Consider the following 12,005-nt stretch of genomic DNA (forward strand, 5'->3'; position numbering starts at 1 on the left):
TCCTAAAAAGGACCAAAACTGAAAAAGATAAAAAAAATTCAAGGACCAAAATTTACTTTTCTATACCTCATTAACAATTAAAAAAAATGCTTCTTTGTTTTTGCATTAAATTTGATTCATGTTGTTTTAATTTTTTAAATCGATAAAATTAATTCCAATTCTACAAGATTGAGTATCAATTTGAAGTTGGGATTTTTTTGACACTACAAATATGATGTATAACACAACCTAAAAGGAATTGTAAGATTTTAAACATAATGTTGAAGAATAAAATTAAAAAATAAAAATTTTCAATGTGCAAAATGAATAATTTTTCAAAAAAAAAAAAGAAGAAGGTGATGAACCATATGCACTTTAGTAGTCCATTAAACTCTTGGGTGTAAAGCATAATTAAAAAAAAATAGTAAAACCCTATCTTCATTTAATTTATATAATGTAATTTAAGCATTAAATCTCTTTTGTTAACTAGGAAAGTTATACCAACTCACCAATATCAACTTAAATGATTCAATTTATTTTTTGTTAGATATCAATTAAAATTCTAATGTAAGTAAAAATCCTTGATAAAAAGGATTTTTTATATATTAATTAATTAGAATCCTTGATAAAGCCGTGATCCAGGTCATGAGACGGGAACAACCTAATAAAAAAGAAAATTCAATGTTAAAGGACCCGTGACCTGGGTCATGAGATTAAGATAATCTCTTAGAAAATTAAAAAAACAACCTGATTTAACTAGGGTTAAAATGCTAAAATATACGCCCCTAGTCATGAGACCAAAATATCCTCATAAAAAAATAAATCAAAATAGATTATGAAGTTTAATTCATAACCGACCCAATTTGAATGATAAAATTGGAAAAATTTTCAATTAAAAAAAAAACAACACGAGTCAACTCAAGTTAACTCGTGAAGCACTATTCTCGGGTTATGAGGCTGAAATAACCTAATAGAAAGCAAACAAAACAAATCGTGAAGACTAATTTTCAATTAACCCAATATTAAAAGATGAAATTGAAAAAAATATTAAAAAAAATCTAAGTCAATCGGGTTAACTCAGAAGTGATGTCTAAGTTGTTAAAGATAATAATGACGAAGTAACTGGGGTAGAAGATGTATTTCAACTAGTTAAGTGAGTTGCTCTATATCAAGTTGCTTCATTTATCAAGTTAGAAAAAAGATTTAAATTTTCATGTTATTAATAATATTTATGTTCATATCAATATTGACAAGTTAAATGATATATTGAATACCAATGAACATATAAAAGTTGATAAAAATGAAGGAATTGAACAACTTTAGTTCAATAAAAAAGAAGATGGTGATGGACATAAAGATGATGAAAATAAAGATGATTATGATTCAAATTAAATAGTGTATTTGAACTGATTTTATATATAAAATATCATTGTGCAATTAAGATATTTATTGTCATTGTATAATGCACTGTACTTTGTAATTTTATCTAGTGTTTGTTGTTTTAATGAGTTCTTGAATAAGTTATGAATGCAGATGTTATTGTTGATTAATTAGGCTAGATAAGGATTATAACCAATAAATAAGAAAGTAAAATTTGAAACTTCATTGATGGAATAACCAACAAAAATATAAATATATAAATTATTAAATAACCATTGATGACTCCATCGTTGATTTAACTTACCGACACACTCATTGATGGATGCTAAAATCATTAGAGAATTACAGAGAGTTGGATATAATTTTGTTGGTGATATTGTAACTCACCTGAAAGAATTCAAGAATTTTAACCAACAGATGGATACATGGCAAAATGGATACACTGGCAAATAAAATTCCATTGAGGATATTGTACTCATAATAATCACTAAAATCATTAGAAAAATATAGAGAGTTTTAGGAAGAATTTAGGGGATTTAACTAATAGATGAATTCAATGGTGGGAAAAAAATTCCATCAATGATATTGTACTTAGCGACGAACTCTTCAATGGACAATAAAAATCATTAAAGAATTATAGAGAGTTTAAGGAAGAATTAATAGGATTGGATTCAATGATGAAAATTCATCGATGAATTTGAGGGTTTTCAAAAGATTTTTGAGATTTTTGAAATGACCAACAAATTCATTGATTATTGTACAATATCTTGTCAATGATTTCATTGGTGATGTGCTAACATGATAAATCATTGACAGACTCATCAAAAAAAAAACTCACCGATGAATTCAAACCCAGATATACAAGGAAATCTTTAACTTTCCCTTATTTTCCCTAAAATTCATACTCTCTCTACTTTCTCTTTTTTCTCTCTCTCTCTTTCACCAAATGATTGATGTTTTTTCTTTTTCTAGAATTGAGTGGTGGTGACTCTCTCTCTCTTCTTTAGATGATGACACAAACGCCCCCTCCCTCCCCCCTCCCTCCATTATTTAAGGTTTGTAAAACCCTCTCTTTAGATATATTTGAAATTATTTCAATGGATAAGTACACAATTACAATTTAGATTTATGTTTCAAGTACTGGTTATATTTTATTTCTTATCTTTCCCCTAAATGAATATGCTTTCGACTTTTAGGCTATTAGGTTATGTATTTGAATTGCTCATGATCGGAGGTTAGTATATGGAAACTGATAAAACCATTGACTAAAAGACTAATAGAAACAAACATAAGTTATTATCTTTTAACCATTGAATTGATTTAGAATCAATAACCATAACAAATTAAAAACCTTGGTCAAATATATATTTAATATTGATTCGTTAAATCCATTGATGAAAGTTAAGCTTAATTTATTGTCAAATGTCACCATATCATCATGTATAGAAAGTTTATTATACCCTTAGGCATCATGTCATGGTAAATTGTTGAATAGTTTGTCTAAAAAATAGTCAATCATATTTTAAACTCTTAGATGATTTAAACTAGGCATTCAATATTGTCAATCACTTCTATATTTGTTTTTTTTTCTTAACAAGAGGCCTAGTAGCAATTACTAATCAGGAAAATTTTATTAGATTATTGAATGTTCCAACAATTTCATCATCTTCATATCCATCATTTTCATTTCAATAAAATTTGAATAATGAGACATATTAATTACATTAATGGAATACATATATATAGTGATATTGTTTTTCTAGTTTTTTTTTCATTTTCTAATGCCAATTTTTAACTATAAATCTTTGTACAAACAAGCCTTATCAAATTTTAAATAATAAGACTCATAGGCTAAGCTTTCTTATTACTTATTGTCAATGATATCTATGCTTCAATGAAGGCTTTTGTTTAGATATGTTCTCATAGGTCTAGGTCCAGATGCAACATGTTAGGTTTGTAAATATAACTTGTTTGTTCTAGCAAATGAATTGTTATTGAGTTTGTTTATACTTGATATCCTTGTTATTGTAGGTAAGTTTTGTTGATGATTTGTGATATTTGATCGTGGAAAATGATTTGAAACTATATGTATTTTTATTTAGATTTGGGGTGGGATCACATATAAGAGAGTTGCTACTAATATATATATATGCATTAAAATGAAAAACCATAAACCATAGATTAAGAATTTAATTGAATATGCTTAATTATTTAGTTATATTATTTAGATGTCAAGAGAAAAATATAGGGTTCAAATATAGCAATTGTGCCTTTTCAAATAGTAGTGTTCGAGAGCCTTTGATGCATTTAGATGTCAATTATGAAGAGGCACTTAATGCACCTACTAATGGCGTAGGCTCATTGAGTATGGGTCGCAAATTTGACATCTTATCTGCTAGAGATTCTTATTCTAACAAGTTAATAACAGAATGGAAGCTGGATCTAACCATGTAAGAAATTATTTTTTCTTCAAACATAACATTAAATTAATGACCATGTGTTTATATAATTTGAAGTTAATTGATTGATTTTCAGGCTTATAACTATAGAAGCTTAGCGAACAATAACATCGATGATGAAAGCATCGATGAAAGTGCCTCTATTTTAGTAAAGCCAGCTTAGAGATCATCCATAGTGGATGCTTGTGGATAAGGCTTTATGAGGGAAGTTTAAGGTTAATGCATATATAATCTATACTTTTAGTTAATATACATTTGTTTCTAAATTTTTAAATTAATAATTTTATTCTAATTATTATAAGAAATTTTTTTGATGGGATAGTGCAAACTCTAGGGTTGTCAGACGAGTCAGGAAAAATCATAGCACAACTAGAAAAGTTTTAACATGTTAAGTTTATAATTTTTGGTAAAATTATAATTTTTTATCATTATGTTTTTTTAGTTTAACGAACTTTTGAACCAGTTTACGTGATTTCTAGTATGACATGCACACTTAAACTAAGAGAAGAGTCGAGTCAGATGACTTTGAGGTGTGAATGATTTTTAGACCTCCTCACATTACTGAATGTAACTGAGAGAGATATCTAGAGTTCTTGATGTTAGAGGGTTTTAGGAGACACTCACGGAGCGAGTTTCAAAAAGAAATAAGGAGACTCACAGTTCCATTATCAAGTATATCAATGGGTCACTTTCTTTTACTATTCATGCAATGCTCCTAGTAAGAGCCTATTTTATTTTTAATTAGTTTTCTTAAAATGGTAGTTATTATTTGAAGAACGTTTAACTATTGATTTGTTTTGCAGACAATATAACTCGAGCATAAGCCCAATCTAATGGAGTTATATATGAAAACAAATATACGGAGGGAGGGTAAATAAAAAGGGTGCAATAGTTCATGGACAACCGAGTTGTTTATTGTAAGTAAACTTTGAAATTTTTTTCTATTGTTTGGACTAATATTTTTTATCCATATCTTTGACTTTTTGGTGCAGGAATAATATAACAGTGACATACATACCGAACACAAAGAGGATCCTTTAACCCATCCAGAATACGATCTAGAGTTGTGATTGGAAGTTGGAGCAATAGGTGGACACAATAGGAATCAGGTTTATGGTATTTTTATAATTACGACTCGAGATATGAGGTAAGATTGTAGTGTCTCGATCATAGGCACCCCATAATCCGACTCGAGGAAGCCATCACCAGCTGTTGAGGAGTTGGTTGAACAATGAATTGGTGCTCTAAGGACCGAAATAGAGGCAAAATAGGAAGAATAAAGTAAGAAACAATGAGAGGAGTTGATGGCATACTTGTACAATAATTATCTTGCCCCTTATGGACCTCCGAGATATTTTCCTCCCCCTTCCCCTCCACCTGCAGTGCCAACTTTTTATTAATATATATAGACATTTGTAATTGATTTATATAGCTAAATTAATAATATAAAATGTGTTCTTCAATTTAAATTAGTTGTTTATTATTGTTTAATGTTACATTGTTTGATAGCATTTTAAAAACTTAATTAACTAAAACACCAACGAAATTACCGATGGATATAAAAAAACCGTTAGTGATTCCGTCGGTCAAATATGATCATTTTTCTCAACGAATTACAGAGAATTGTGAATTGTTTTGTTATAAACTGACAGATTCACCAACAAAACATGTCAGCCAATCCGTTAGTGACACACAATATATCACCGATGAATTTACTCGTTGATAATCCACCGGTAATATTTACCATCAGATATGACAACGGACAATGATCGATGTCTATTTTTATCACTGATGACAATAATTTTTCAGTATAAAACTAACCGATAAAATTACTAACGGATAAGATATCGGTGACCAGACACTTGTTGACGACAAGTTTTCATCAGTAAATTAATTGAAGATTTTTATATCACAAAAATACAACAATTTTCTAAGAATTTTTATACTGGTAGAATATTTTGTTACATGTGTGTATATTAATTTTCTAGTTCTAGAATATGTGGTCACATTATAATGTCTTGCTTATAAAAACATCTTATAATCTGACTCGAGACTGCCATCATAGCCGAGAACATTTAAAGAAAGCATTCCTTGGTCATAATTACTATATCATCCGCCAAATTATCAGTATGATTGAGTTTACCGCCATCATGTCTATTTTATTTTTTTTAAGCATCTTCACTTGGCGTAATCCAAAATATGCATTTGGGAATACATTGCATTCTTCAAAACGTTAAGCCCGAATATTTTGAAGAGTTAGCGAGTCGTGAACATGATAGCATTGCTATAGTCAAGAGTTGAAAGCGTTCTTACACAAGATCCAAAGAAATATCGCAAAGCACTTGACGCCTATATCATAACGAGGGCACAATTCTTGGAGAGTTGAAAATGACGGGCCCATTAAGTTCATGAAAGGCCAGGGACGAGCTTCTAAAGAAATATCCAATCTGTGACTCGGGCATGCCGAAATTGAGCACCCTTTATTTTGTTAACAATCTTGTTGTGTTGATCCACATTACCAGGTCAACACCAGAGGCTATCGTCGAAAGAAGAAAACCGCTGTATCTTTATTTTCTATTCCACACGTTCAACTCCAATGCACACCCATAAATATCTCTTATATAATTAAGTACTCGTATCTTCAGATAAAAGACCGAACCTGTTTCATATTCTGTGTGGAGAAGATGGCCAAGTTTTCTGCGTTGTTTTGTTTTATCATACTGGTAATTTCTGGGTGTGCCTGTATTGACTCGGCAATGGGGGGAGAGATTGGGATATACGAGCTCAAGAAGGGAAATTTCAGCATGAAGCTTACCAATTATGGTGCCCGTATCATCTCCCTTGTTCTCCCTGATAAAAATGGTATGTTGTCTTCTTCGATCCATTTTGTGAATTCAATCTCTTGAGATTTCCTGTTTGTTATTATATATATTGCATCTCAAGTTCAAGAATACGAGTTCTTGTGCTGATAACGTCTGCTTGTTGACGAACACTTGACAGGACAGCTAGGTGATGTTGCTCTTGGCTTTGATACTATTGAGGAATTCATGGTGAGGATTTTCTCTCTTTAATTTGTTTTTCATGTTTTAGTTTTCTGTTTATGAAAGAAGGGATCATTTCGCATTCTTTCTTGTGCAAAATAATTCCCATAGATTCGGCCTTTGTCTGCCTGTCTGTCCGTCTGTGTCTCTCTCAGGGACATTCAAGCACATGGTGCTGCTCATGCAGCACTCCCGCTGCGGTGCTATACAGTATTCCACTACACCTGCACCCACATCCTTTGTTAAATAATATATTTAATATATTTTTATTTGTCAATGATGATAGAATAATATATTCAATTTAACTTATATATAATCTTTTTATATTTAGATTAATTTAAACACTTTAAAATAAATAAATTAATAAAAATTCAACCCTTCTTTATATATATATATATATATATATATATATATATATATATATATATATATTATTCTGAATTAATTTCACAACCCTAGCTATTAGACACATGTGTTGCAGCTAAATCTGCCGCAAATTTTGCAGCGCCTTTGCCAAAATGCGAAGGCACTCTTTTTTAAATGCCTTTCCCTTCGGTGTAAAGACAAATTTTGGCCTACGACTTTTCAAACGTAATTAATTGTAAGACCATGAGAATTCACCTTGACATTTCAAATTCCACTTTTTTCTAATATATATATATATATATATATATATTTATAGGGAAATTAATAATGTGTTTGGTATTGTGAAATATTTTTTTATATTAGTATATTAAAATTATAAAAATATAATTTAAAAATATTAATTTAATTTTTTTGGTAAACAAATTATTTTTTACCTGAAAAATCATTAAATTAATTTTTTAAGTGTTTTTATATGATTTTAATGCATTGATATAAAAATTTAAAATATATAAAAACTAACATTTTAATATATTATTAATTAAAACTAATTTTAAAAAACACATTACATCATAATATCAAAAATTAACTAATTACTTATTTTAGGGGAAAAGAAGAACATAGAAGGGCAGTGTCCTAGTTTTTAGGGTTAATAATAGATAATAAAAAACATTCCTAACAAAAATCTATATATACATAGAGAGAACTTCTGTTATTGTTTTTTTCTAGCATTTCAATCCTATCAAAAGTAAACAAAAAAAAAAAAAACTGTTTATTTGAGACTACTTAGAATAAGGTTTTAAGTTCTAAATTATCAATTAATTAGAAAAGATTTTAACATGTAAGAAAAATAGCGTGACCCATTTAATTTATACTTTAATAATTGTTTTGTTCTTCTTAACGAATGTTTCGTCTTTCAAATTATTATTTTCTGCATTAACCTATGAAAAAAAAAAGTCTTCCCTATGAGGTTTTCTTTATACTTACATGGATTGGAAAAAAAAGAGTTAATTCAGTTAAATTTCAATCCCATATTGATAAGAAATTAATTAAATTTTTTATATAAAAAGATAGTAATTTCATTAATGACATAAATCAACATAATTCTGTTTATAGAAACACTTAACTCTATAATATGGAACAATCCCAGGGACTAAGCCTCATATCAAGTCCCTCACATTAAGCCATGATCACTCATGCCTACATAACACAAGCACACAGTACAACCTCAACAAGGAAAACAACACATGCGGGGGAATGATCTGGTTCATGAAGACTTAAAGAAGAATCAATGCATATTTTTAAAATTTTGCGGTTTATTTGAAGGAAAAGTAAATTCACTTCTGACATGCAGAAGTTGTTCTGTCTGTTGGTGTGTTTCTGTCAGACACTTCATGCTTTCTTTCATGTCAAGTACTAAGATTTTCCATTTATAATTTCCCTTGAATTATACTATGAAATTGATAGATTTTGTGCAGAATGCTTCATCACCCTTTGGAGCCACTGTGGGACGGGTTGCCAATAGAATCTCTAATGCTCAGTTTACCTTGAATGGAACTGTTTACAAACTACCTGCTAATTCAGGGAATAACACGATTCATGGTAACCTTACATCATATTACACCTAGCACAGTGGAAGCTTAATTTCCTCAGATTGCTTTTCTACCAATTTCATGAGATTTCTTGTTTCTTTCTGAACGAATTGCTTGCTTATGTGGATATCAGGCGGGCCTATAGGATTCAGCAAGGTTATTTGGAAAGTGAAAAAGTACAACCCAGATGGTCTTGTTCCTTACATTGTCTTTGCTTATCACAGCTTTGATGGTGAACAAGGTAAGAACATATAGTCTGTTAAGGCCATAGTTTTAATTTTCCACACTAGAGAGGCTCACATATAACATTTATGATATATCTAAGAGCATGAATGACACACTTAATGTGAAGATTATTTTCATTTTCACAGGATTCCCTGGTGATCTCCTTGTAAAAACAACCTACACGCTCCTTGGAGACAACCAACTGTGTATAACAATGGAAGCAAAAGCTCTAAACAAGGCCACGCCGGTTTGTCTAGTCAACCATGCCTTTTGGAATCTGGGTGGCCACAATAGTGGCGATATCTTGTCAGAAAAAATTCAGATTTTTGCTTCGCGTTACCTTCCTGTTGATAGTAAGCTCATTCCTACAGGAGAAATTGTGACAGTGAAAGAAACACCCTATGATTTTCTCAAGCCTAACACCATTGGCAGCAGGATCAACGAACTCCCTAAGGGCTATGACACCAACTACGCACTTGATGGAAATGGAAACAAGAAGTTGAGGAAAGCAGCAATTGTGCATGACGAGAAGTCTGGAAGAGCAATGGAGATATTAACCAATCAACCTGGTGTGCAGTTGTTTACTAGCAACACATTGAACGTGAAGGGAAAAGGAGGTTTTACGTATAAACCTCATGGAGCTCTATGTCTAGGGACTCAAGGATTTCCTGATTCTGTTAACCATCCCAACTTCCCTTCACAGATTGTGAATCCAGGGAAGCCCTACAAGCATTACATGTTGTTCAAGTTCTCTACTTTCTAGATAATTTTCACGACAAAAACACAACAAGTACATTATGTACGTGTTTCGACACTGCTTTTTCTGTAGTTTCAAAGTCGGAGGAGGTCGTTTCTTCTTTCTGTTGTCTGATGCAATATATTGCTCTAGAAAATAAATGAATAATCGTTGAATAGATCATATTGCTCGTAAGATATTTATTGACAATAAAGATGATGAAAATAAATATGATGAGGATTCAAATTAAATAGTATATTTGAACTGATTTTAGATATAAAATATTATTGTGCAATTAAGATATTTATTGTTATTATATAATGTATTGTACTTTGTAATTTTATCTAGTATTTGTTCTTTTGTTTGTAGTTTTAATGAGTTGTTGAATAGGTTATTCATGTAGATGTTAATGTTGCTTAATTAGGCTAGATAAGGATTATAACTAATAAATAAGAAAATAAAATTTAAAACTCCAATAAAAATATATATATATATATATAAATTATTAAATAACCATTAATGACTCCATCGTTGATTTAACTTATATACCGACAGACTCATTGATGATGCTAAAATCATTAGAGAATTATAGAGAGTTGGATATAATTTTGTTGGTGATATTGTAACTCATGGACAATATAACATCCCCCAAATTCCAGGATGAAAATAACACTCTCATGTCAACCGAAAAAAGAGTAATTTTTTTTCTTCCTTTATATATATATATATATATATATATATATATATATATATATATATATATAGTTTTCATATTAAAATCTACCGAAATTTCGACGGAGTCCCCCCTATACCGGAAGGTCCCAAGTTATCGACATGTAACCTGTTTACACTTCTAATAACTCGCATCTCATAACTTAATCCCGACCCCATCATCTTGAGTTTCATTTTCCACAAATATTTTCATACTTATTACCCACAATATTTATGATATACATTATATAACAAAATATCATTATGTATGGATAAAAAATAAATACTTAGACATGAAAAATGGTTATATGAACTACATAGATTAAGTTCATTCAATCAAGTTTAAACATTAATTATACAAACTAAGTTGCAAATATTTTCATGTTTACAAAATACAAGGGTATACCCCTTATAACCTAAAATACAAGAAGGTAACATAAGCTAGGATCTACTCCTGTCGTGCATGTGATGTTCCTGAAACAAAATACATATTATTGAAAGGTGAATATCACATAAAAATAATAACATTAATATCTAACAATTTCAACATGGTAACATGCATTCATATTTTGTTCACTTCTCTTTTATGGTTTCCATTAGAATCTCTTCCTTATTCAACTATTAATAATTGTTCCCTCTTTCACTATTAACCTCCATTCCAGACTTTATAAGATCAAACATGATTTTCTTTGTTTGGCACATTACCGATACCCCTTTTACTGGTATCATCATTATCATCTCATAGGAGTCGATGCAAGGTGATCCCCTTACCTGGTGTCCTAACATACATTAAATATATGCTAGCCAATACATGGTGATCCCCTTACCCAGGATCCTAACATACACTAAATGTATGCTAGTTCTCGCCTCAAAATCATACTTCTCATATTTCATTTGTCAGTAATAATTTCATCACTTAGCAATTCACACAACAACCTTTCCCTTTGAGTACACATACATTCAGTAATTCACATTGCACATCAGTAATATATATTAAACCATGGAATTTAACTAGAAGGTAAAGGTGCAATTCACCTACCTGTAATAGAAGCTCTACTCGTGCTCCTCTGTTGCTGCTGTTGCACAACGTCTATGGTCCCTCCTGCAAATCACAGGTTTATCTCATAAATTTTCCTCATTCAAGGATATGTTTTATAATAACTATATCAACATCCAGTAAGTCTTTCTTTCAGTCATTTCTTAATATTTTATGTTTTTCTCATTTCACTCATTATTATTGTCGTTCTTTATCAAACCCTAGTTATCATTCTTTTCTTTATATTTGGACTGTCACTGTCCAACTGTTATTGTCTGACCTCTCCTCAGATTTTTAATTGTATTTGAAGTTATAGAACTCCGATTCAAGCGAGATTAGTGTCGTTGGAAAGCTAAGACATGAGGTTACAAGTTCTATAATTTAAGGAGAACTCAGTTCTGCCTTTAAGATAGTCAAAATCACTCATCAACAAATAATTGGACTATTACTGTCCACCTGTTACTATCTCGTTTTGAATTGTTA

At 30.4% G+C, this 12,005-nt stretch overlaps 1 protein-coding gene across 1 annotated transcript; it reads left to right on the plus strand.

Moving 5' to 3' along the window:
* Nucleotides 1-6,132: 6,132 nt before the first annotated feature.
* On the plus strand, nt 6,133-10,026 carry LOC133671038 (uncharacterized). The gene is made up of 5 exons (XM_062091655.1): nt 6,133-6,680; nt 6,819-6,868; nt 8,701-8,824; nt 8,948-9,055; nt 9,186-10,026. The coding sequence occupies exons 1-5, from the start codon at nt 6,503-6,505 to the stop codon at nt 9,800-9,802; spliced, it is 1,077 nt and encodes a 358-aa protein (XP_061947639.1). The 5' UTR covers nt 6,133-6,502; the 3' UTR covers nt 9,803-10,026.
* Nucleotides 10,027-12,005: the final 1,979 nt, after the last annotated feature.

Source organism: Populus nigra, chromosome 13 (assembly GCF_951802175.1).
Source record: "Populus nigra chromosome 13, ddPopNigr1.1, whole genome shotgun sequence".
Lineage (NCBI taxonomy): Eukaryota > Viridiplantae > Streptophyta > Magnoliopsida > Malpighiales > Salicaceae > Populus > Populus nigra.